This window comes from Dermacentor albipictus, chromosome 3, assembly GCF_038994185.2.
Source record: "Dermacentor albipictus isolate Rhodes 1998 colony chromosome 3, USDA_Dalb.pri_finalv2, whole genome shotgun sequence".
NCBI classification, from domain to species: Eukaryota; Metazoa; Arthropoda; class Arachnida; order Ixodida; family Ixodidae; genus Dermacentor; species Dermacentor albipictus.
Window position 1 is genome coordinate 150,387,545 of NC_091823.1, and position 23,024 is coordinate 150,410,568.

General features: G+C 47.4%; 2 protein-coding genes and 1 long non-coding RNA gene across 6 annotated transcripts in view; 1 reads left to right on the plus strand and 2 right to left on the minus strand.

The window, feature by feature from the left end:
* Positions 1-1,914, plus strand: part of LOC139057623 (uncharacterized) — a 132,522-nt gene extending 130,608 nt beyond the window's left edge. For both annotated transcript variants that reach the window (XM_070536174.1, XM_070536175.1), the window contains one exon: positions 1,546-1,914. In XM_070536174.1, the coding sequence (XP_070392275.1) occupies positions 1,546-1,740 (195 nt within the window). In that variant the 3' untranslated portion in view covers positions 1,741-1,914. The remainder of the gene's footprint in view (positions 1-1,545) is intronic.
* Positions 1,915-3,391: 1,477 nt separating this feature from the next.
* Positions 3,392-12,323, minus strand: LOC139056976 (uncharacterized). Its single transcript, XR_011512483.1, has 3 exons — positions 12,183-12,323; positions 4,958-5,079; positions 3,392-4,171 (listed from the first exon to the last, which is right to left on the minus strand). It is a non-coding gene; the product is annotated as an uncharacterized lncRNA (long non-coding RNA).
* A 7,722-nt stretch (positions 12,324-20,045) lies between these two features.
* LOC139057622 (uncharacterized) overlaps positions 20,046-23,024 on the minus strand; it is a 29,274-nt gene continuing 26,295 nt past the window's right edge. For all 3 annotated transcript variants that reach the window (XM_070536172.1, XM_070536171.1, XM_070536173.1), the window contains 2 exons: positions 22,129-22,279; positions 20,046-21,748 (listed from right to left, as the gene is read on the minus strand). In XM_070536172.1, the coding sequence (XP_070392273.1) occupies positions 20,060-21,748; positions 22,129-22,279 (1,840 nt within the window). In that variant the 3' untranslated portion in view covers positions 20,046-20,059. The remainder of the gene's footprint in view (positions 21,749-22,128; positions 22,280-23,024) is intronic.

Sequence of the window (23,024 nt, forward strand, 5' to 3'; positions counted from 1 at the left end):
TCTCGTTCCGATGTCGATTCCACGTTTCCTCCTGCTTATCAGAATTGTCGCCGTCTATACTGCCGCCTCAACTGTGGTTGCGGTGCATGCGAGCTCTCCTTTTCAATCCTTCGACATGTTATCAGGCATGCGAAACAGCTGGCGAAGCGAGCGGAGGCAAACGCAACGATCAAAAACGCGGTGTGACGAGGAACGCGGTGTGACGTCATGTGCCTCCTCGAAGCAAGGTCATGGCGAAATCGCAAGTTCGCGGCATGTAAAGCTTTCACTTTAAAAATTGAAAAAAAAAGAACAGGCAGACGGGTCGTCATACAGGCCAACGCTCAGATGCGCAGCCGGTCTCGCTAGCTTCGGCGACGTGTCTGCCTGTGGCTAGGCAATGGAAGAAAAGTAAGCTGCAAAGTGTAATTTAATTTATACGCGGATATTTTTAGTTTTTCAGTGTAGAATAATTGCAACAATGTTTGTTAACTTCATGTCAAATTCTTTTTTTTAAGCTCGCAGCAGCAAGCGGTGGATATTAATACTGGCGTGACGCATTTCCTATTGCCAGTTTTCGCCGAGTGTCCCCTCTTGTTGAAATCCTTTCTCTATGCTAGCATTGTCATTTCCATCCGCAGCGAAACACCCGCGGATGTAGAAGCCGTCATCCAGGGCAAGAAACGTCTACTGCTCGATCATGAAATTTGCGTCGCAAGAGGGATCGCTCGACTGCACGGAGGGAAAGTCAAAGTGCTGCTGACAAATTTCAGCCAGGAGTTCAAGCACACCAACAAGGGCGGGGTGATCGCATACATCGATAATATTGTAGAAACCAGCAGTGTGTTTGCGCTCTCCGATCCTGCCGCACCTAACCCACACCTCCACCAGATGTCACGTAGTAGTGACAGTAAAGAAGGCAACGAAACTGTGATTCACAAAACTAGAGGTTTATCAGGCGAACCCCTGCCCTCACACACAGGCTACGTTCAACGAACAGCGATAGCGGCGAGCACAGTCGGGGATCCTCGAAAATCTGATCACTGGGTCAAGCGCGTCGGCTTTTATACATAAGTCATCAAATGTTCCAGAGTAATCACTGGTGCCCGCATGCCATCAGGAAGTTCTTCACAATTCGCGTCCCACATGTTCTCAGATTACACAAGCTTCGGTGAAAACAGACAGCAGATAGAACCAACAATAACATTCGAGAAATTTTCCATGCGTCAGGGCGCGTCCCGCGCTGAGCGATAACGATTGTTAGACGGTGAAAAGTTATCACCCGAAAAAGATAAACAAGTACCCATGTCAATATGAATGCTTGATGCAATTAGACGGACAACTTGGTTGCTTGTTTTGTAGACACGATACCGCCGCAAACTCGAACGAGGAGCACATAATATATATTGGCAACACAATGGTTGGACTACAGATGTGGCGTTTTCATGCCATTGGGCTACGTCTGGCATAAATCATACTACACAAATATTTAATGCGCATGCTTATCTCTCATGCTCTTTCGTTGCAATGCCAGGCTTTTAACGTCGCACATATTTTTTGCTGCAGCTCTGCGAGACCAAGAGGAACTTCACGAATCTGCATTATAACATCGTTGCCGACGACATTCAGTACGAAGACTTTGACAATTTCTGCGGCTATGGTTCATACAGCCGCCTTCAGATTCTGAAGAGACTGGTTGCCTTTCTAGCGGAAAATTACAAGTCACCCATTGAAGAACGCGCTTGCAAGTTAATCACATAATATGCGTTCGCCACTAAATCTGGCCTTTTATTGTATAATCATACGTTTCCTACGAACTAGTGCCACTTCCCTGCGTATTAATGTTATTGCCGTTTATTTAAGGTCCGCCACAAAAATATCTATGGCTTTGCTTTTATTGTGATTGACAGCAATAAACTGTTGTGAAATTTATTAATCAAACTGCCTATGAATTTTTACCGCTACCTTGTTGGTCAACCTACTTAACATGACCCTGAAGACGTTTTGAACACAGTAAGAAAATGTTGCTGATCTGTAGGAGATGTTCCTATGAACACGTGAGGAATATATATATATAGTCATATAATGAGAAGCCAACAAACACTGACACCAAGTACAACATAGGGGAAACTGCATGTGCTTAATAAATGAAATAAAGTAATGATAAATTAATGGAAATGAAAGTGGATGAAAAAACAACTTTGCCGCAGGTGGGAACCGAACCCACAACCTTCGCATGTCGCGTGCGATGCTCTACCAATTGAGCTACCGCGGCAGCGTTTCCCCATCCACTTTCTTGGGTATTTATGTGTACTAGTAGAACCCTGGGAGTGTTAGCCAGCGCCCCCACTCACAGACCTTGGCGGCGGACGTGGAACGTCTTTTTTGCCGCAGGCGTCACGAGAACGTGATCTTTTCGGGTGAAGGCAACTGGTCAATAAACCCACATATGCTACCTGAAGGCATCAATGTTGCCGGATTCGAGACCCTCGTTAAGTAATAAACGAGAAGAAAGGGGGTTAACCGAGGGACCCGATAATTATTAGTCATATAATGAGAAGCCAACAAACACTGACACCAAGTACAACATAGGGGAAACTGCATGTGCTTAATAAATGAAATAAAGTAATGATAAATTAATGGAAATGAAAGTGGATGAAAATATATATATATATATATATATATATATATATATATATATATATATATATATATATATATATATATGTTATCATACTTACCCATTAAAACCATCACTCGCAGCGCATACCATTTTATCAAAATCCAGCACGCTTATATATGTGGTACTTCAGAGCATCGCACCAATTTGGGTGCTCATTGTACCGCTCGTTGTGTGCTGACCCCGAAGCCGAAGGCTAGTGTTTAAACAACATTGGCATTAACGTAGCCCAGATGTCTCTATCATTTTTTCTTTCCCGCAGCCGCCCAGTATGTTATACAGCATAACCATGCGAAAAGCAAAAAATATGGAGGCTGTTAATACATGCCATGAGTTGGATAGTGGCTCTGCGGCGAGATAACTCGAGTCCGAAAAAACCGTTTTACATTATGTGGGTGCATGTGTGTCTGTAAATGTCTTGGTCTGTGCGCGCATAAGCACAATTCAGTCTGTGTAAATAGATTACCGTACTGTTATTTGTGGAGGAGCTGTAATGGCGGACACCACCAAATTATCAAGAAAAAGTAATTCTGTATCCGCAAAGAGTTCTAGTCTTTCGCTACGGCATTGCCTACTGTGGCCTCTGGTGCACATCACAAATGCCTCATCAGATCATTTTTAATGTATATTTTTATTTACTATACAAAAGTTATAAAAGTTATGCAAGAAATACTTTACAAATGCACACAAGCTCTAGATTTTCGTAAATGCGAAAGCATTGATGTATAATTGAACGCCGCTCAGCGGTGCTTTGAGCTTTCCGATGAGACTATTGTTTTGGAGTTTTCCTGCTGGCCGTGTTATTTAGTTTCGCGATTAAGTTGCGGCGGGTTATACGTGTTTGTACAGTTTCTACCGCATCATGTTGGCTGTAGACCGGAATAATTCGGATGGTATTGCCGAGATATCGAGGTAGTCGCATGCCATCGACGCCATGCGCGACGAGAAAATAAGGAAGCAGCGGTGATGTACAATTGAACGCCGCTCAGCGGTGCTTTGAGCTTTCCGATGAGACTATTGTTTTGGAGTTTTCCTGCTGGCCGTGTTATTTAGTTTCGCGATTAAGTTGCGGCGGGTTATACGTGTTTGTACAGTTTCTACCGCATCATGTTGGCTGTAGGCCGGAATAATTCGGATGGTATTGCCGAGATATCGAGGTAGTCGCATGCCATCGACGCCATGCGCGACGAGAAAATAAGGAAGCAGCAGCGGCGACAAACGGGCCGTGGCGCATAGGCGCAACAACGCAGTGGCGTCGCCTCGCTGTATCTGCTCCGTGGAAGCACGTTCGTGCACTGTCGTCATGGCGATGCCTTCTCCTGTGACTCAACACGTGACGCGCTGGCCCGACAGCAAGTGTTCTGGCACACCGGCTTTGCTCCGTCGAGGCCCGAGCCAGCGTCAGGAGCGCGAGAGGCCCGCTCGGGACGTGGCTTCGCAGGTGATGGGCATCTAGGGGATGTTCCGCTGCTACAGATGCTGGAGGCCTTTTCTCTCAGTGGGCCACTGACGCTTTGGCATCAAAAGCAAAAGTGAAAGTGTCAGTCTGCAAAAATGTCACTTGTACGTCAAACGTATAAAGGCGCATGAGGTGTACCGGGCGTATACAGTGTCGCCAATCTAGAGTTCTAAACCATGAGTGCATACCGTGCAGATGTCGCCTGAGTAAGCTACCATGCGAATCAATACTATACACTAGGGTGTGAGGTAACATGAATGAATGGAGAGCTTTAGCTGCTGCGCCTTTGCGGTACACTCTGGTCAAGCCGGTGCATCCTAGCAATTGGCACGCAGCCGCACCACGAAAATACTGAGATGAAGAGTTTATTTATTTATTTATTTATTTATTTATTTATTTATTTATTTATTTATTTATGTATTTCGTTAACTTCAAGACCTCAAAGCGTTACAGAAGGGACTGCTGATGAAAGGTAACAATGACGTGGTTACACTATGAAGTAGTACCTGCATACAGTACTCATTCATGGATGCTTTAAATGCGGAAATAATAATTCTGGCAATGGCGGTGGGCAGGTGGTTCCAACCAGACCCAGTCATTTGGATGAAGGAGTAAAAAGACAAGCTAGGTTGCTATAACGTACAGCTATTTCAATGTGTTGTTGATTCAAATCAGCTGATGTCAAATTTACGTAACGAGCGACCCGACCATCGAGCGGTAACCCGAAGCGTTGTTTGAAAAGCCCAATCAAGTGCTTTCCTCGGTTATACGAGGTTCCTTTTTTTCCTTTCAAGGCGAATAGCATGGGCTACATTGAGCGTATTTTCATATCGAATTACCTGAAAAGAGGCGAGGAGCAAAGCGAAATTAGATAAGCGGACCAAGTGGAAGGAGGCGGCGTCTGCGATTGGTCCGCTTTCCCTTGCTTAGCTTGCGATGGCTGGTTGAAAATCGCGGTGGCCTGTAAAGGAACGTTAAAAATGCTGCCAGAATGGTTCTTCAGCAAGGAAGAGTTCGCAGAGTGACGTAGTGTACGTACCGAAAGGGCTCCGTAACGTTAAATTGCCACGGAGTTTTTTTTATTATTATACGCAAATAAACCCACGCCTCCTGGCAAGTGCGAGTAGCTAGTGCCAGAGCGATCGGCGGGCAGCTATCTTCTATTCCTTTCGGGACGTGGTAGTCTTTGGCTATTCAGAAAAAAAGTTTATTTTTTTCTTCATATTAAAGCGTTAGTAACGCGTACAGGTCACTTTGACGGGTGTGGTTTCGCGGTTCTCTTACGTCGCGTGACAGACAGACGAAATAGGTGCAGCCCCATAATGTTTTATTAATAGCAGTGGGTTAATGGCGGAAGGCGTCGAATCAGATGCTTTTATTTCTCTTTCGTTTGGTCTAATCATGTGTAGTCAGTGTGCACAAATCATATCATACGGGGCGTTCTCGCGCTTTTCGTGACCTCGCGTCACAGACAGGCCATATGGGCGTGGCCCGAAAATGTTTGGACCAATCGCTGTGGGCTTATTGATAACAAAGTTTAGAATAAGCTTACGTTATAGAGCCCTTTGTTTACCTCCCCCCCCCCTCCTCAAAAAAAAAAGAAAATATCGACTGTCTGGCAGTGGCATGTCGCTTGCGAAGCGTGCGAAGCTCATGGAGTGGTTTGTCTCTCAGTGCTGCTTTACGAAATGTTTTATAAAATAGCATTAGCCCGAACATTTTCATGCCTAAGGTAAAGCGTGGAGGGTGTAACAATGCTTTCACAGACGACCCACTCGAAAGCAGAGAACTATTTTATAAAATAAAGCGCACATTTCGATTCTTCACAGATTAAGATTGATTATTGGAGTACTCCTGACTTAGAGTACACATGCCCCACATCGCACTTGCCTATTCCAGGTTACAGCGTAGAAGCGTACAGCGTTAGTCTTTTTTATAAAGTTGTTCTTGAAATGCTGCGACGTAGGTAACCGACCATTCCGCCAGCTTTACTGAATACATAGTATTTGGGAGCTTAACCTAAAAGATTTCAGAAAATCTGGGCATAGCTATCACAACTACGCAGTTCGCAAGAGTACGCAGACTAGGAAAAAATAGGGTTAATCGAGGAGCCCAATTTTTATTAGTCATATCATGAGAAGCCAACAAACACTGACACCTACGTCAGCGTATGTAAAAGTACTTGTGCTTAATAAATGAAATAAAGAAAAGATACAATAACGGAAATGAAAATGGATGGAAAAACAAGTTGCCGCAGGTAGGGAACGATCCCGCAACCTTCACCTTTTTCCAGACTAGGAAAGTGCGGCGACAATAACCGTATACCAGTTACAGCGTGATTGATCTATTTCAAGGACAAAGTGCATATTATTTCATATGCACATAAACTGAAGAGAACACCTTTTTCCATCGGCGAATATCTTTCGCTCAAAACGACAAGAATGAGAGAGAAACTGTAAGCATTTGCCAGGGCTCATACAAGCCCTTCAGGTTGTCTTTCGACAAACTGCACGTGGCAGGTAAGACCTTCGTATATGACACCATCACAGAAAGTGTTGTGCCCTTGAACAGATAGCTAGATACCTAGACCAAAGTAAATGTACAAACGAAACACATGAGCCGAGTGTACGTATCAATCATGATTCACTATCATTGTCACATTGTCACGTGGTAGTGGCTGTGAAGAAAGCAGCCAAACTGGGAAACACGAAACTAGCATTTTATTGGGTAAACTTGTGCTCTCAAATACAGGCTACCCTAAAAGAACGGCGACAGTGGCGAATGCAGTCGGGGATCGTCGAAAATCTTATCGACGGGTCAAGCGCGTCGGCTTTTATACGTCAATCGTCGAATGTTTCAGACTAATCGCCGAGACCCGCGTGTCTACCACAAAGTTCTACACTATTCGCGTCGCGCATACATGCAGTCAGATTACACAAGCTTCGGTCATAGACAGCGGATTTAACCAACGACAACATTCCAGAAATTTCCGATACATGCAGGCGTGTCCTGTGCTGTGCGATAACATTTGTTAGGCGGTGAAACGTGTCGCCCGATAAAGACAAGCAAGTACACGCGTCAATACCCCGCTCTTAAAAAGCATCGACCCGATGCTGCAAACAAACGAAAGTAATAAGCAAAAACACCCGTAGCAAAGAAACAACAAGCTAAGGAAGTTCGTCAGCGTGCGTGAAAGGGCTTAAGACGCACCACGTGGACCACTTCAGATCGTGCGCGGCGCCGCTGTGAATGCGGAATGCCGTCTAGCACGACCTCATAGTCTATTGCGCCAGTACGTCGGATGACCCTGTAGGGTCCGAAATAGCGTCGCAATAGTTTCTCACTGAGTCCTCGTCCGCGTATCGGGGTCCAAACCCAAACACGGTCACCGGGCTGGTACTCGACGTAGCGTCATAGGAGGTTGTAGTGTCGACTTTCGGTACGCTGCTGGTTCTTGATCCGTGGTGGGTGAGCTGTCGGGCTTCTTCGACGCCCTGGAGTTAGGTAGCGACGTCAACATTCTCTTCGTTAGTGATGTGTGGCAGCATGGCGTAGATCGTCGTCTTCGGGTTCCTGCCGTAAACCAACTTGAACTGCGTGATCTGTGTTGTTTCTTTCACCGCCGTGTTGTAAGCGAAGGTTACATACGACAGGACCGCGTCCTGCCGTATGGAACGTATGTAACGTACGTATGTATGTGGTGAAGCGTGTCGCTTGATAAAGACAAACAAGTGCACGTGTCAATGTGCTAACATCCGCAGCGCTGTGCCGAAACGCGATATGGGCCGCTATTTTGTAGCGATGCCTTATGCCTTATTCTATGCTATTCTTATCATCCACCACACAGGGACGCCTGATCCCGTTGATAATGTGGGCAGACCGTCGCTCTGACCACTGGCCAAGCGCGAAAAGTCGGAAAAAGCATAGAATGGGAAAAGGCATCGCTACAAAATACCGGCCATGCTCTTTACGGTTCTAGAAAATAGCGAGTCACAAATTCTTAAAGAAACCTGGTTGAATCCTAACATTACAGACGATTACATTCTTCCCGTTGGGGATTCATACAACATATACAGGCGTGATCGTATAATTAAGAGAGGCGGTGACGTCCTTCTAGGAATAAAGAAGGCAATAGCATCATACTGAAATAACGCCAATTCAAATCTCGAAATTGTTTGAGAAGCCTACCTAAAATCTTCCATCATGTTATTTATAGAGGCTTGTTAACATCCGCCTAATTATTGTCAGTGTTTTGTTAATTAGCAGCGCGTCAGTATTACTAAGGCAACTGAACAATGTCCTGCTGATAGCGTGTCTCATAGGAGATTCTATTAACGTTTAATGAACTGGGCTCAACTATCATCATCATCATCTTGTCATATTTCAGCAGAATTATGTAGCTTGAAATTTGGTTTCAACCTGACTCAAGTCGCTAACCAACTCACCCGCGAGACTAACATATTAGATCTAATGCTTGTAACAACGGGAGAAACGATAAGAGCAGCAACACGCTTGGATGTATTTAGTGATCGTCACTTACTTCAGCTAAATTTGAAGATTCCAGTTACATATATGGGCTATGTGTGAATAATATAAAGCTGATTTCAAAGCTGTCAGCACAGAAGTTTGAACCCTTCTTTAGCATACATTTCCACGTTCATTTAACAGCCAAAGCAGTGAAGAAAACTGGACATTCTTTAGAGATAGGGTTCTAACTCTGGTTACCTAGTATGTCCCTCTAATCACAATACCTAAAGATAAATCTAATTCTTGGTTCACTAGGAGGCTTCAGCAACCAAGGAAGAAAAAAAATGCGGATGTACCGGAGTGCTAAGCGTGCGAGTACCCGTTTCGCTTGGGGCAGATACAGTGTATGTGTAAAAAACTATTGCGCTACCTTATGCGTCGCGCAATATATTTTGCACATGTTCTTCCATCACTTATGAAAACTAGTCCTAAATGTTTTCGAACTAAATATGATCTCGTTGTGATGCGAGTTCCATTTCTTTCCAAAGTAACAACACTCCCGCCCGGACAATGAGTGCCCCGAAATATTCAACACATTCTTCTCATCAGTATTCACTTGCGAAGGTCACTCTAGCCTTCCCAGAGTTCCCGATTTTAACTACTGCTACATGACAGCCAATGAAATAACGGAAGAAGGTATCACGAGACTTTTAAATAAACTTATGGTATGTGCTTCAGCTGGTATGCATGGCAATAATTCTAAAACTATAAATAATGCCAGTTTAATGACTAGTAAATTGTTATTTCATATTTTCAACAATCCTGAACAACTGGATCATTGTCATCTGATTAAAAGACTGTGAAAGTTAATATGTTAATGGATGGTAATATCATCTACTGTCTATCATCTATCATCTATCATCTTTTGGAAGGACGCCGTCCTCTGTCCAGACGGTGTCATTAAAGGATTTGGTCAAGCTGTTTAGCATGTCGTCACTTAGATTGCGAATCTTTGCGTTCGTGACCTGATCTAACCCTGGGGTCGTATTTTTCCTGAAGGAGTGTGCCGCTGCATAAACCTCTTCAAAGGTTATGGGAGCGTCCAGTTCCGGTGGGTTCTGTCCTTCGTAAACGGGTTTGGTGGATTGCCCGGTCGGAAAAGTTCCTAGGTATATCTGTTTAATTTTGTCTATCAAGTCAGCTTCCCGACCTTCAAACTTGTTTTCAAGCAGCTTGAGGTTGCGATTCGCCAGTGTTTTTGTTCCCCCCGCTTCAATCATACTTCGAAGAATGCGCCATGCTTTCTTTGTAGTCAACGTGCCCCGAAGCAAGTCGCTGAACTGACGCCAATTGCTGTCGCTTAACGTTTGTGTGTATTCGTTAGCTTCCTGCGCTAGCTGAGCTGTCCGTATCCTGAGTTTGCGATTGAGCTTCTGCCTTTTCCATCTTTTTGTGAGGCCTCTCCGGGCTTCCCAGAGATGCAAGAGGTGACGATCCACGGCTGGAGCCTCCGTTGTCGTTTCAATTGTTTTTGTGACCCCAGAGTGAATAACTCTGTTCCGCTCGGCCCAATCTCCTACGTCTGTTATGCTGCCGATTGTTTTCTGTTTTTCACGAAATTTGGTCCAGTCGGATAGCCTTGCCTTGCCAACAGCTCTTCGAACCCTGGCTGCATTAACCGATATGCTTAAGATATAGTGATAGCTTCCTAGGTTTTCACCTAGGTTCATCCATCGCGTCTCACTTACGTTGTTGGTGAACGTGTGGTTGGGGGAAGTGTCATTGGACACGCTGTTCCCGATTCGGGTTGGGAGATCCGGTTGAGTAAGCCGGAAAAGTCCATAGCGCTCTACAACATCAGCTAACAAGGTGCCCTTCGGACTGTCTCTACTGTAGCCCCAGTTTGTGCGTTGTGCGTTAAAGTCACCTAACAATATTATTTGTCCCTACCTTGAGCGAGTCGCACCGAGGTGACCATGTTTTCGAAATTCTCCTGTTTTTCTCTGGGAGAACTAGAAAGGTTGACAATAATTGTTTTAGGTTTGCCCCTATTTTGCGGCCAAACCGTGATTACCTGGTGCTAAATAGGTTCCCCCCAAAAATAATTTACGCTAATCGCGACATCCTTCTTGGCAAAGGTGGCTACTTGAGGGTAATCCGGGTGAGCATAAAGCTCGTATCCTTTGAGTTTTTGATTTTGTTTCCCCATTTCCTGAATACACATAACGTCGGGAGGTATTGGCGCCGATTCTATGTAGCGCGTGAAATTAGCCAATGTAGTGCGTAGAGTGCAGCAATTCCATTGCCAGATATCAATGTGCCGGAAGGATGTGCCGGATATCAATCGCCGGAAGGAACTCCAACTCGAAGTCCTCGTCTTCGGTGGCGAACCACCGTAGCTGGGTCTTCGTTGGTTTCGTTGGCCGTGGTATTGATGTCTGCCTGTCTGGCTTTAGTGTTTTGGGACATCTGCGGTCACCCGTTGGCTGATCACTCCCACAGATGGCGCATTTGGGGGTTCCACATGTGTCCATCGGCAGGCTCCCGCACCCCGCACGAGCGGCACACCTGTACGTCCGCCTGTGGACATACGTCGGTGCGGTGTCCCGCGGTGCCACAGACACGGCAGAATTGTACCGCATTTCGGTACGGTGTGCAGAGTTTCTCTCCCCCCCCCCCCTTAAAGTAATAAACACACCTGGGAACTCGGCTGCCATAGAAGGGGCGCAAAGCACGTTGTGAGTGACCCATCATTCTTGCGTCAATCAACTCCAGTCCCTGCGTTCGGATACGCAGGTTCGATCGCAGCACGTCAGAATGGTTGTGCTCTTCTATCTTGTGAATTACTCCCCGCTTCGTGTCTTCTGCCACAACGTACGCATTGACCGGGTGTTGTCGTCTGTTGATCTTCAAGGCTTTAATGGCTTGCATGACCTTGGCCGTATCCAGATTCGGGGTGGATATCACTGCAATGTTGGAACCTGACATGATCCTTAGAATAAAATTGTTGTCGGTGGTTCTGTCCTGGCACGCCTCCATGACGGCTCTTGCCAGTGCCTGACTGGTAACATTCTTGAGTGGTAGCCCTCGGTGTGGTCTGATGACCACCTTCAGGTCACCCTTGGGTAGCGGCGGAAGACGCTTGAGTCATGGGCGCCCGCGAAGCGCCATGGGTTTCTATGAGTTGGTGATCGGACCTGATGGCAGTGCGCTTCCTTGCGCGGAGCGTCGCTCCTGAGCGAGATTTTCTTTTCCTTCAGAGAAAGAACGCACTCCCATCCGGCTTCTGCTGTCGTTTCGTCGACCACAGTAGCGGTTTGCATGTTGTTGTTGATCGTAGCTGCCTTATTGCGTTCGTGGTGCGGTGTTGCTTCACCCACCGGAGATGCAGTGAAATCCATCTGTTCTTCAAGTCGTGATGTTGTAATATGTCGCGGGTTCGATGCCGTAGCCGGAGTTTTTAAGGTCGCCATGCTCGAGTGCGCGCTCGCCAGCCGGCGTAGGCGCTGCTCCCTTAACTAAAGTTACGGTTAGCAGCTCGTCACGTTTTGAAGGTGGAAAATTGGCCATAAAACGCAGAAATACGGTCCGACTGACCTGCAGCTGGGCTCCACAGGCACCGGACCACTTCTTGGAGATGGTGGTGATCGTTTCGGGCCGGTCCCAGAAGGTGGTCCACCCAAAAACCCAAACATGCGTAGCCTGATGTGAGTGCAGCCATTTCGAAGAACGGCATCTTCTTCTTCCTTCAGGCCAATAGAAGTTATGTTTCTTATGTTCCTTTTTTTAAAACAGCAGCTGTCACAGTGAGGAGTACGATCTCGATTCTGATCTCGAGATTCAAAGACATCACGCCCAGTGAGCAAATAAGAGTGTAAGCAGCTTTGTAATCAAAGCACAATCTTACCGCTAGACTGGAAAATGGCGCGTCGGTTAAGCCCCAACGTAGTTGAAAGCGAATATCTTACATTGCGTTCATGATTTCACTCACCTGCTTTTTTCATAACGCCATATATTGTTGATTAGAAAAAAAAAGCAGGTAATTTCGATTGCAAGAGCTTACTCTCGAACAGTATTTACACCGTGATTTATGTATCCGAAAAATCAAGAAGAAGAAACTTTAGTAAAGAATAGTCCGGCAGTTCTTGATGTGGTGGCCTCAGGTGACGGCTCGAAGTTCTTGGACTCGAGCGGCATCTTCGGCTTGCCGGACGGCCCAGAGCTGGTCTGCCAGCTCTGAACTTCTGATAGCCGCCTCCCAGCGGCGGCGACGCCTACGGAGAAGGTCCCCGGCGGCTCCCGCATCCGGGGCGGCGTCGGGAAGAACAGAGCTCGAGCCTTCTACTCTGGCAACAGCCGCGATTATGGACGCGTCGCCAACGGAGCTGCTTTGATTACCGTTGTTGCCGGTACACTCCCAGAGCATGTGTCGCAGCGTTGCTTTGCGTCCTCATGTTTTACACGCGTCTGTTGGGTACAAACGCGGATAGCAGTGGTGTAAGATAGCGGGGCTAGGGTAGGTGTGTGTCTGGAGCAAGCGTAACGTCACGGCCTCGTTCCTGTTCAGTTTATCGTGCGGTGGCGGGAATCTGCGTCTTTCGAGTCTGTAGTGTTGGGTGAGGTCTCTGAACGTGCTTAGGCAATCGCCCCACGCCCAGTGTGTTTCTTGTTGCCGTGTTTCTGTTGTAGTGTCCCGATCCGGCAGATCCGATGCCCCGCTCTCGGGGGCGGAGGCGGCCACATAATCAGCGGTGGCTCGGCGTGTGAGACCTCGAGCCGTGGCGTGGGCCGCCTCGTTTCCCGCTAGCGGAACATCGGTGTGTGCCGGGGTCCAGAGGAGGAAGACCGTAGAATTTTGGGGTTGCGAGGGCGATGACGAGTCGCCGTCGTCAGAAATTTGGAGTATGCGGGCCGCTTCCCGCGAGACACGACCGCGCGCGAAGCCGCGGATTGCCGCCTGCGAGTCGCTGATCACGATCGCAGCGTTCGGCACCGCGACGAGCGCTAGGGCTATCGCGGCTTCTTCGGCCGCCTCCGTGTGTCCTGTGGTCACCGTGGCGCTCGCGAGGCACCTACCCGAGCGGTCTACAACCGCTATCGCGTGCGCGCTTCTCCCTCCTCCATATCGCGCCGCGTCTACGTACACCGCCTCGTTGCTGTTTCCAAACTTCTCGAGGTCGCTTGCTCGTTTGTTGCGTCTCCCGGCGTGGTGCGTCGGGTGCATGTTCTTGGGAAGCGACGGGATGATCAGGCGGTCGCGAACAGAGGCGGGAACCGCCATCTTTTCTCCATGCTGAGTGTGGTACGCGATGCTGAGCGACTCGAGGATGCATCGACCTGCCTTTGACCTGGATAATCGTTCGTATTGCGCAATGTCGTGCGCCTCGATTAACTCGTTGAGAGAGTTGTGAGCTCCGAGCTCTAGAAACTTGTCGGTGCTCGCGTTGAGTGGAACGCCGACCGCCCTCTTGAAAGCTTTTCGGATCATGCATTCGACTGTGTTTTTTTCGGACCCGATCCACCTCAGGTAGGGGGCAACATACGTTATGCGGCTTATCGCGTACGCCTGCACGAGACGGATCGCGCACTCTTCACGCATACCATTGCGTCTGTTCGTGATGCGACGCAAGAGTCGGATGGTGTCATCTACCGAACGACGAAGTATTCGCACCGTCTCTCCGTTATGGCCGTTTGCCTGCAGGTGTAACCCTAGGATTCTAATTTTCTCTACGTGCGGTACGGGAGTACCATCTGCCAATGTAATGCGTATTTTGGAATATTCCCGTTCCTGTTCGCGCAGGGTTTTACGACCTCTCCTTGTGGGTTTGTAGAGTAAGAGTTCGGACTTGGTAGCCGAGCACTCGAGGCCCGTTCCACGCAAGTAATTCTGAACCGCATCTACTCCTGCCTGTAGCGTTCGCTCGACGTGAGCGTCACATCCCCCTCCGGGAATCCAGAGGGTGATGTCATCCGCGTAGAGACTGTGATGTAATCCTTCTGTTTCTGTTAATTTCTCGGGTAGACCAAGTAGAACTAAATTAAAGAGTAATGGTGATATGACGGATCCTTGCGGCGTGCCGCACGGACCCGTCTGAAATTCCGGTGATTCCTCGTCACCGACGACGACGCATGCGCGCCTGCCCGTGAGGAAATCTCTAACGTAATTATACATTCTTTGGCCTAGTCCTAATGTTCTAATTGTTTGTAAGATCGCTTCGTGCTTAACACTGTCAAAGGCCTTTTTAATATCTAAGTCTAGAATTGCCTTAGTGGAGCTGGTAGTGTCGTCTACGATCTGGTGTTTAAGTTGAAGCAATACGTCCTGTGCGGAGAGGTTGCGGCGGAATCCTAGCATGGTGTGCGGGAACGCGTCATGATCTTCGAGATCATGACGAAAAATCCATCGGAATTTTTTTGCACGCTAATTATTCCAGACATTTCACAATCACCGATATCGTGTGTAAGTGGGTTGCCGGTAAACGGCGGGGTTTCACTGTCAGTGGGGTAGATTTTCTCGCCTTTAATTCCCCCCGGATTCTGTGTACTAGTAATAATATATTCTGGAACATGGCTTTCATACAAAAAGCTAAAGATTTCCTAGAGCTGATGACACAACTAGAAAATGCCAAGAATACCCAGGACCTAATCCTGAGAGGCAATATCTCTGCAGACGGGTTCACTCTTTTCGTTCACGCGTTCGCCGTTCCAGGTTGCTGCAATGCTGCAGATCACTGCATTAACGCACAGCAGTTACTACGTAATTTCTTTAGATCGGCATCAAACGCTTTGCGATATTTGTTTTAAGTTCTACGCTGCAATAAAATTAGGGCATGTCACTAACGGAATATGAGACCAACGTGCGAGGGCGTGGTGGACGCAGGCAAACTTTTAATTTATTACATTGCCAAGACGGTGTACCGAAACGCTCAGTGCTGGAGTCTATCGTTCAAAAAGAAAGGGCAGGTAATCTATTACGAAAGCGCAATGAGCACGGAAACTAAGCCATAACGCGATATCATCGTCCAACACACGCGTGGCTACACCATTATTACTAACGGACGACTCGATGACCAATCTGCACTAAGCGCGTTCCAGACCGCTGGCAAGGTGAGGCCTCTACTCATTCTTATGGCAAATATTTTCTTGAGAATTTATACAATGTAGCACAAATTCGCACAGCAGCGTGTTTTTAAATACTTGAACAGACGAGGTCCACCGACCCCGTCAAGCAGCCTTCATCTGGCGCACGCGTGCGCGCAGCGTGCCTATGGAGTCCGCCTGCACACGTCATAAGCGAGAGGGCGCCACTAAAAACTTTTCGAGGTTAATTAGCAGCCCTGAAAGTTCAGTGGCGGTTCTAAGGAATAATCAATTCATTTCTTGACTAATCCCCCGTAGTGGATGTCAGCCGCACGTTGGATGGGCAAAAACTACAACGGCGACTCATCGAGTGGTTTTCAAAGTATAAGCGTATTTGCACCAAACGTAATGCCGTGACGCAACGCCTGAGCAGACGCAAAAGTGCCACGGCGACTACAAAACGCATTCTGCAAGCGGGAAATTGCCAAGGGTGCTTTCTATTCCGCGTGGTGAGGGGCAATCGCCCGTGGCCTAATCATTACAGTACCGAGCTACAGTTCTTAGAGAGGATTTGTTCGAATCCCGACGCTGGATAATTACCATTGATATATGTTCAAGCTATGACTATAAAGTTGGAAAGTTCGAGCATGATGAAATGAGTAATTGAAGCGCTTCAAAGACAAACAAGTAGACGAAAAGAATAGAAATAGAATGCATGCGTATGGGGGCATATATCTGCATGTGCTTCCACAGCAAAACTCTTTGCGCGGACCCTGTGCCGTCTTTGTCGGAGTTCGCTAAAGCACTCAACATCAGCCATGGCTCCTGCGTCGTCGTCTTCTTCCACAGGTGGCTCCATTGCCACTCGTCATTACAGCGTAGAATTTCACTTCTCTACTGTCTTCGTAAAGGGGAGGATGCGTTTACGGGAGTATGAGCCATTGCATAAGGGGGGGGGGGTATGAACCATCCAGTGTCTTACGTGATGGACCCATTTCATTTTGAAGAAATTCAATTTTGAAGAGCCACAAAAGGCAATGCCGGGCGGATGCTGCTAACCACGCCACCGAACAAACTGGAGACATCGCATGAAAGTAACAACGGTGGATTGCGGGCATACCGTCAGTGACATCGTTCTCTCCGTCGCAGCCGAATGTGTGCGTAACTTCATTAAGAAACACAAACACATCAATCGTCAAACCAATCCATCCAATCGTGAAAACGACTGCAGTGCGCACATCTCCAGTGGTGGGCCTTTGCTTAATATACGGAGCTTTGGATTAGTGGTTCCGATCACTCCATCCAAACTATAACCATGGGAACACCATATGTAGTGCGTTCTCCTGAAGAGGATCTGCCTACCTCGAGCTTCAGCGCGAGTTGGCTCGTGAACGGGTTTCGGCCCGAGGAGCTCCCCGCGTGGGATCTCCAACGGCTTAAAACTCCTCAGGACCTCACTAAAGTTCTTGACTGACTGACTCCTAAAGCATGGTCACCACGCGAAGTACGCAATAACGAAAAGGAGGTGAAAGAATGGGGAAACAAAAGACTTACAATATAGAATGCTTGCGGAGACTTGCATGATGTAAGACTAAGTGTAACTAATGCAGCTTCGCTGTACGACCATCTTCGCTGACTTGAAAGGGCGTGAATTTTTACAGCGAAGCTGTCTACCTCTACCGTCCAAGGCAATTTTCGTGCCGTTGTTGTAAGCAAAAAACTCCTGATACGTGGGCCGATCCCGGAGATAGTGCGATGCCAGCCCGACCCGCAGCGGAGGTGCAGTTTCCCATTGCGGGGTCCACATAGACAGCTTCGCTGGTTATCCGTCTTCACAGAGTGGAAGGGAACTGAGATTTTTCTGATACAGACTTTATCTTTCAATATATAAAATGTCTTTGTGCTTTCACAGGAGAAATGATGCTTTTTGGAGGTTTTACACTCATTAGAATGCATCAAGCAGGTCTAGTCGCGACATTATCATCCATAGTGAAATTTAATATCTGCGTTGAATGTGATCATGATATTGAGCCTCCTCTGCAGAACGATGAGTAAAGTATGGTTGAATATCGCTTGTCATCGAACGATAGACTTAAATATTTTGAGTAAAAAGAGTTAAATCATCAACGAGTAATCTAAAATTTGCGCTCAAATGCATGGCGATGTAGCCAGCGCGCAATTTGGATATCGTGCTGAAAGATTTCGATTTGTTTCCAAGGCACGCGTATACTCTAGTTTGTTCACTGGACGTGATGTTTCATGATTAAGTCTCAATTCGGTATGCCTGACAATGACCGCTGGCATTTTATTGAAGAAACAAGGAAACACAGTGCTCCGTTGGCTGGCCCAAACGAATAAGAATGCAGCTTTCCAACAGGAGCACTAGGGAACGAAGGTGCGCCCACCAAACAAAGTCACTGGAGCAGCGTTTACACTGACAAACAAGAACCACCTAAAACAGAACGAGGAGAGACGTCAAGTCATAGCTAGAACATAAAGTTGGTGCACGCCGTTGAAAGTCTGAAACACACGCGTCCCCTTTTACGCGTGTGTTTTTCCGCATTTTAGTGCGTTGCCCTGCCATGTTAGGCCACAGTTTATTTAAAAAGCAGCGCACGAATTAGAAAAAAAAAATTCTTACCCTGGAAGTGTTCGTGCCAGCCAATAGTGATGTAGGACATAATATTAGTGAAGGCGATCAGCCAAGGAAAAACAGCACTTACGAACGAAAGGCTTTGTGAATTCGACCGCAGGTTAATAAATAAAGCACGAATTTCTGTATATTAGTTCATTATAAAGGACAACAAACAAATGGACACAGAACACCTAGAGTGGTGTATTGTTGTTCAGTAAAAGTGAGTATGGGGCTGCTTGAACGATAAGGCTTGCGCAGGCAGGCAGATTAGGTAAACTAGCAACTGCCGTACGTACAGGATCCTGAATATTCATGCGTGTGATGAAAAAAAAGATTTTGCACCCACCGCTGCACTCTATTTGCTCAAATTTTGCAGAATGATCGCATTTTATTGCCTGCTTCGTTTAGTATAACACTTGGAGCGGTTAGTTGCCTGTGGTTTAAGATAAAAATGAGAAACTGTTTTTGCCTATGGTAAAAATGTCGTCTGAAAAGCTGGCCCTGGAACAGACTTGTGCTGCTGCCCGCCGGCAGGAGCAGGAAGGAGCTGCTTCACATACGAAACGGCATATTGAAATAGGCCGTTTACGTAAAGGTCTTATTCATCGGAATAGGGAAAGTGCCCTGCAGAATAAAATATAAAGAGAAAACTTGTATGTAAAAGTTATTGACAGAATTACAGGCCGTATAACGTAAAACTATTCCAATATGATTTCATTCCAATCTCCTGATGTCAAATTTGCGTAACCGGTGACGAAACGATATGGCTGTCACCCGCAGGGTTGTCTGAACAAACAAATGAAATGCTCTCGTCGTTCATAGGAGGTCACTTTTGATTGCTTAAAAAAACGAATAACATTGCCTGCACTTTGCGGTTCGGCGTATCTAATTGGCTCACAAGAGGCGATGAGCCCTCTCAAGTGCAGAGGGATTCGATGGGGCCGAGCCACTGCACTGAATATCGATAACCGGACGAAGAGGATGGTGCCGTAGTCTGCGACTGGTCCGCTTTCTCTTACTTAGCTTGCGGTGGCTCGTCGACAATCGCAGCGGCATGCAATAGAAGCTTAAGAATGACTCTAAACCAGATCCTCAGCAAGGAAGAGTTGGCAAAACAAGATAGCAAACGTGCCGAAATTTCTCTAAAATCTTACGTGGCCACGCAAAAAGTTTTATTACACGCAAATAAACCCATGTTCTCCGGCAGAGGCGAATAGCCAGTGCCGGAGCGATCGGCAGCAGCCATTTTTTATTCCTTTCAGAAAGGGGCAGCCTGTGGCTATTCAGAAGAAAATTCAGTTTTTTTCGGCATCTTTAAGGCGTACGCGTCACTTTGACACGGTAAAGTATGGCGGTTTTCTGACGTCACGTGTTAGGCAGAAGTGGGTGCAGCCCGAAAACTTTTGACCAATAGCCGAGGGCTGTTGGCAAAAAGGCGTCGAATCAGAAATAACTATTTCTGTTTCGTTAGGTGAAATTATGAAAAATTAGTGTGCACACGTCATATAAAATGGGGAGCTGTCGCAGATTTCGTGACGTCGCGTAGCAAACAGGTGAAGTCGGGGTGGTCCAAAAAAGGTTTGGCCAAACGCGGTGGGCTGATTGCAGAATTGGAATAGAAAAGTTTGGAATAGTTTTATGTCATAGCGCCCCTGTACGTGACGGTATACGCATTATCTGAACTTTCCTTGTAATGCAGTGAACAATGTAGTGGGTGTGTAAAGACTTGAAAATAAGATAAAGGGTAAAGATGCAGCTACTACTTTACTATGCGGCACTTATTAGTCGGGTTCATAAGAGCACCCTCCTTGCAGCCGAACACGCGCGAAAACGCCGCACTGTTCTGTAGCGGCAAATTACACATGCGCTCACCATCTTCGTCGCCACATAAAAGGTAACAGAAGAAGACGAAGAATACCTCGTTCCTCTTAAGAAACGCAACGTCTCCAGCAACGCCACCCGTCTCATTCGACGGGACTTTCGATTGCAGCGCCGACCAGGCAATGCCGATCGAAGCGACAGCGCCCAGTATCTCGAGATCGAGAGAGCCGCTTTCTCGGTGGCTTGACGTTCCGGGGAGTAAGCATTCCTGATACTTGGCGGCATAGACTTCGTCGTCATCAACCAGGTCGTAGAAGAGTGCCGCCGCCATGCGCGTACCAACGCCCGCCATGAGCACACCGTAACTGACGTTGGTGACGTAGAAGGGATCCTCGAAGTGCGGGAGTGCAAACCGAAAATGACGAAACCTCCCTGCGGCGCGTCGGGGGTCGCCGATGGCTTCATCGTCCACGGAGGAGGAGAAACTCGCCATCGTTGTGGAACCACGGTTTTTTGATGCGTTATTGTGACCCCCGGCAGCCATCGGCCTGTCAAGTTTAAAGAAGGCTCGGTGCTGCATCGAATTGACGAGCGCGTTGTCAGTCGGCACCGGGTACTTCTCGTAATGCTCGGCGAACGAGTTCGGGTCAAGCATGTCCAGTGCGAGGCAGGCGAAGTGAAAGTTGCCGCGCGAGCCCACGTAACTATGGTTGCCGCCCGCTAGGCTTGATCTGTTTTCGTGCAACGCATTTGCCAATGCATTGCTCACGTCCGTGGCCACGTTGCCCAGGTCTGTGGCCTCGGCGCTCAGCGGCTGGTGCAAATGAGCGATGACGGCCCTTTCGTAGAAGGCGTACGTCTCCGAGAAGCACCTATTGTAGACGACTTGCGTCGCAAGCGCCCGGCTGCCGCGCTGGCTGGCCAGCAGTTCGAAGCTAGCATACTCAACGAGATTCTGCACGCACAGGCCCTCGATCATGTCGTTCATGACCTGCTCGCCGTAAGTGGCGTGCATCTGGAACAGGGCCGCGAAGTAGTCGGCGCTCTCGATAACCACGCCTCCTAACATTTTGCTGCTGCTGCCGTGACTCACATTCCCAGAACCGTCACAAATAGTGGCATTTAGGTAACGCTTCATCAGGACCTTCCAGCGGGACTTTGAGACGGATTTCGTGTACTGTAGGAAGAAGCACACATTGTCGCTCCTACTGAGATACTTGGACGGCGTTTGGTAGCGTTCGAAGAAGTGTGACGCAGTTTCGTAATAGCCGGCGAGTTCCTTCAGCCTCATTTCGTCCGCGCTGCCGTTGAGCATCTCGTATGTCAAGCGGAGGTGATCTCGGAGCTCGCCCGCCTTAAGAAGTTTCACTAGTGCGTTGAGGTTTTCTTGGAACGGTCGGAAAGGCCCAAAAAAGAGGGTGAGGTGATCAGCAGATGGTGATGATTCCGGATTCTCTGCAAGTGTCTCGATGTTGAAGAAGACGGGGCGGAAAACGCGCGTCGCCATGTAGAACAGGGCATTGAGGAAGTCCGGACGTCGGTTCCGGAGCGGCCACGTGATGCCTCCAGCGTCGAGCACACTTTTGATCTCTTGGATGCTTGGCTTTTCGAGTACCGCCAGGCAGGTCTGCGTGAAGTCAGTATGGTACACTTGCGTTAATCGTTTGTTAGCATAACTGCAATAGAATCGTTGCCCGAAACTAGCCATTTACGTCTTGGCCGCCTTCCGTTTTCTTTTAGTACCTCGGATTTAGAGCTGGCGGCACACAGATGAACAGCTGTCTCTAAACGCTCTGTCTGATTATATTTCTTTTGCGCTCTCTTCCAATCTACCGCAACTTAAAGAATATTAGCGCTTTTTCGCTCCGCGAAGACCTGATAGCATCACTTAAAGATCGTACTTGTACTCCTTGCACACGGAAACTGTTTCATTTCAATAAGCATGGTCATTGGATATAAAGGATGAACAGAAAAAGTTAAAAGCATATATTTTTGTATTTTTCGTACCCTAATGTAGCGCGCCGCTCTGTGGATGGGCTCGAGGTTTTGCGAGGGAACTTGAACCAGGCTCAGCCGTGAACCGACTCTCCTCGCTAGCCGCTTCCAGGACTCGACCAGTGTGCTCTCTTCGCCCGTATGCACCCGGGAAGAGTCCCACCTTTATATAAGCAAATTCGTAAAACAAGGATTACGTGACTCTTGTAACATTTGAAAAGTGCACATTTTGTAGAGAATGGCCGTCCACTGAATGAAGGCAGCGTGAAAATCACAGTGGCGTTTATTGTAATTATTAACCGGCTGCCAATAAATATAATATTTACTGCAATATTATCGCATCTTTCGGAGAGTGATATTCTAAGTAAGAGCTTCTTACTGCGATGAGTTAACACACGCTTCAATGACAAAGCCTATGCTTTATTTATTGTCTGAGCGCAGTTTCCCTGCCACTGTAGCCATATATTAACTGGGTTAATTCGATTGCACAGCCAATATAGTACATACTAGCATTGCAAATTAATGACCGCACCTCTGAAACAGAGCTATGATCACAATTAAAAATTAATAGCCATAAATAAAAACTGTCGGTAACGACACGACAGCCTACTCTGAAGAGGTTAACGAGAGACCAGCTCTATTTTCCCGTAAATAAATACTGTCACATGGTAGCGACTGTAAAGAACACAGTAGCAATACTGTGAAAGACGATACTGACTTTTACTGGGCAAACCAGTGTCCATAAGAGCAGACTACACTCAAAAAACGACGACAGCGGCGAACACAGTCGGCGACCGTCGAAATCCGATCAGCGGTTCAAGCGCGTCTGCTTTTATACATGAATCATGGAACATTCCAGAGTAATCGCAGGTACCCGCGTGTCTTCCAGAAAGTGCTACACCATTCGC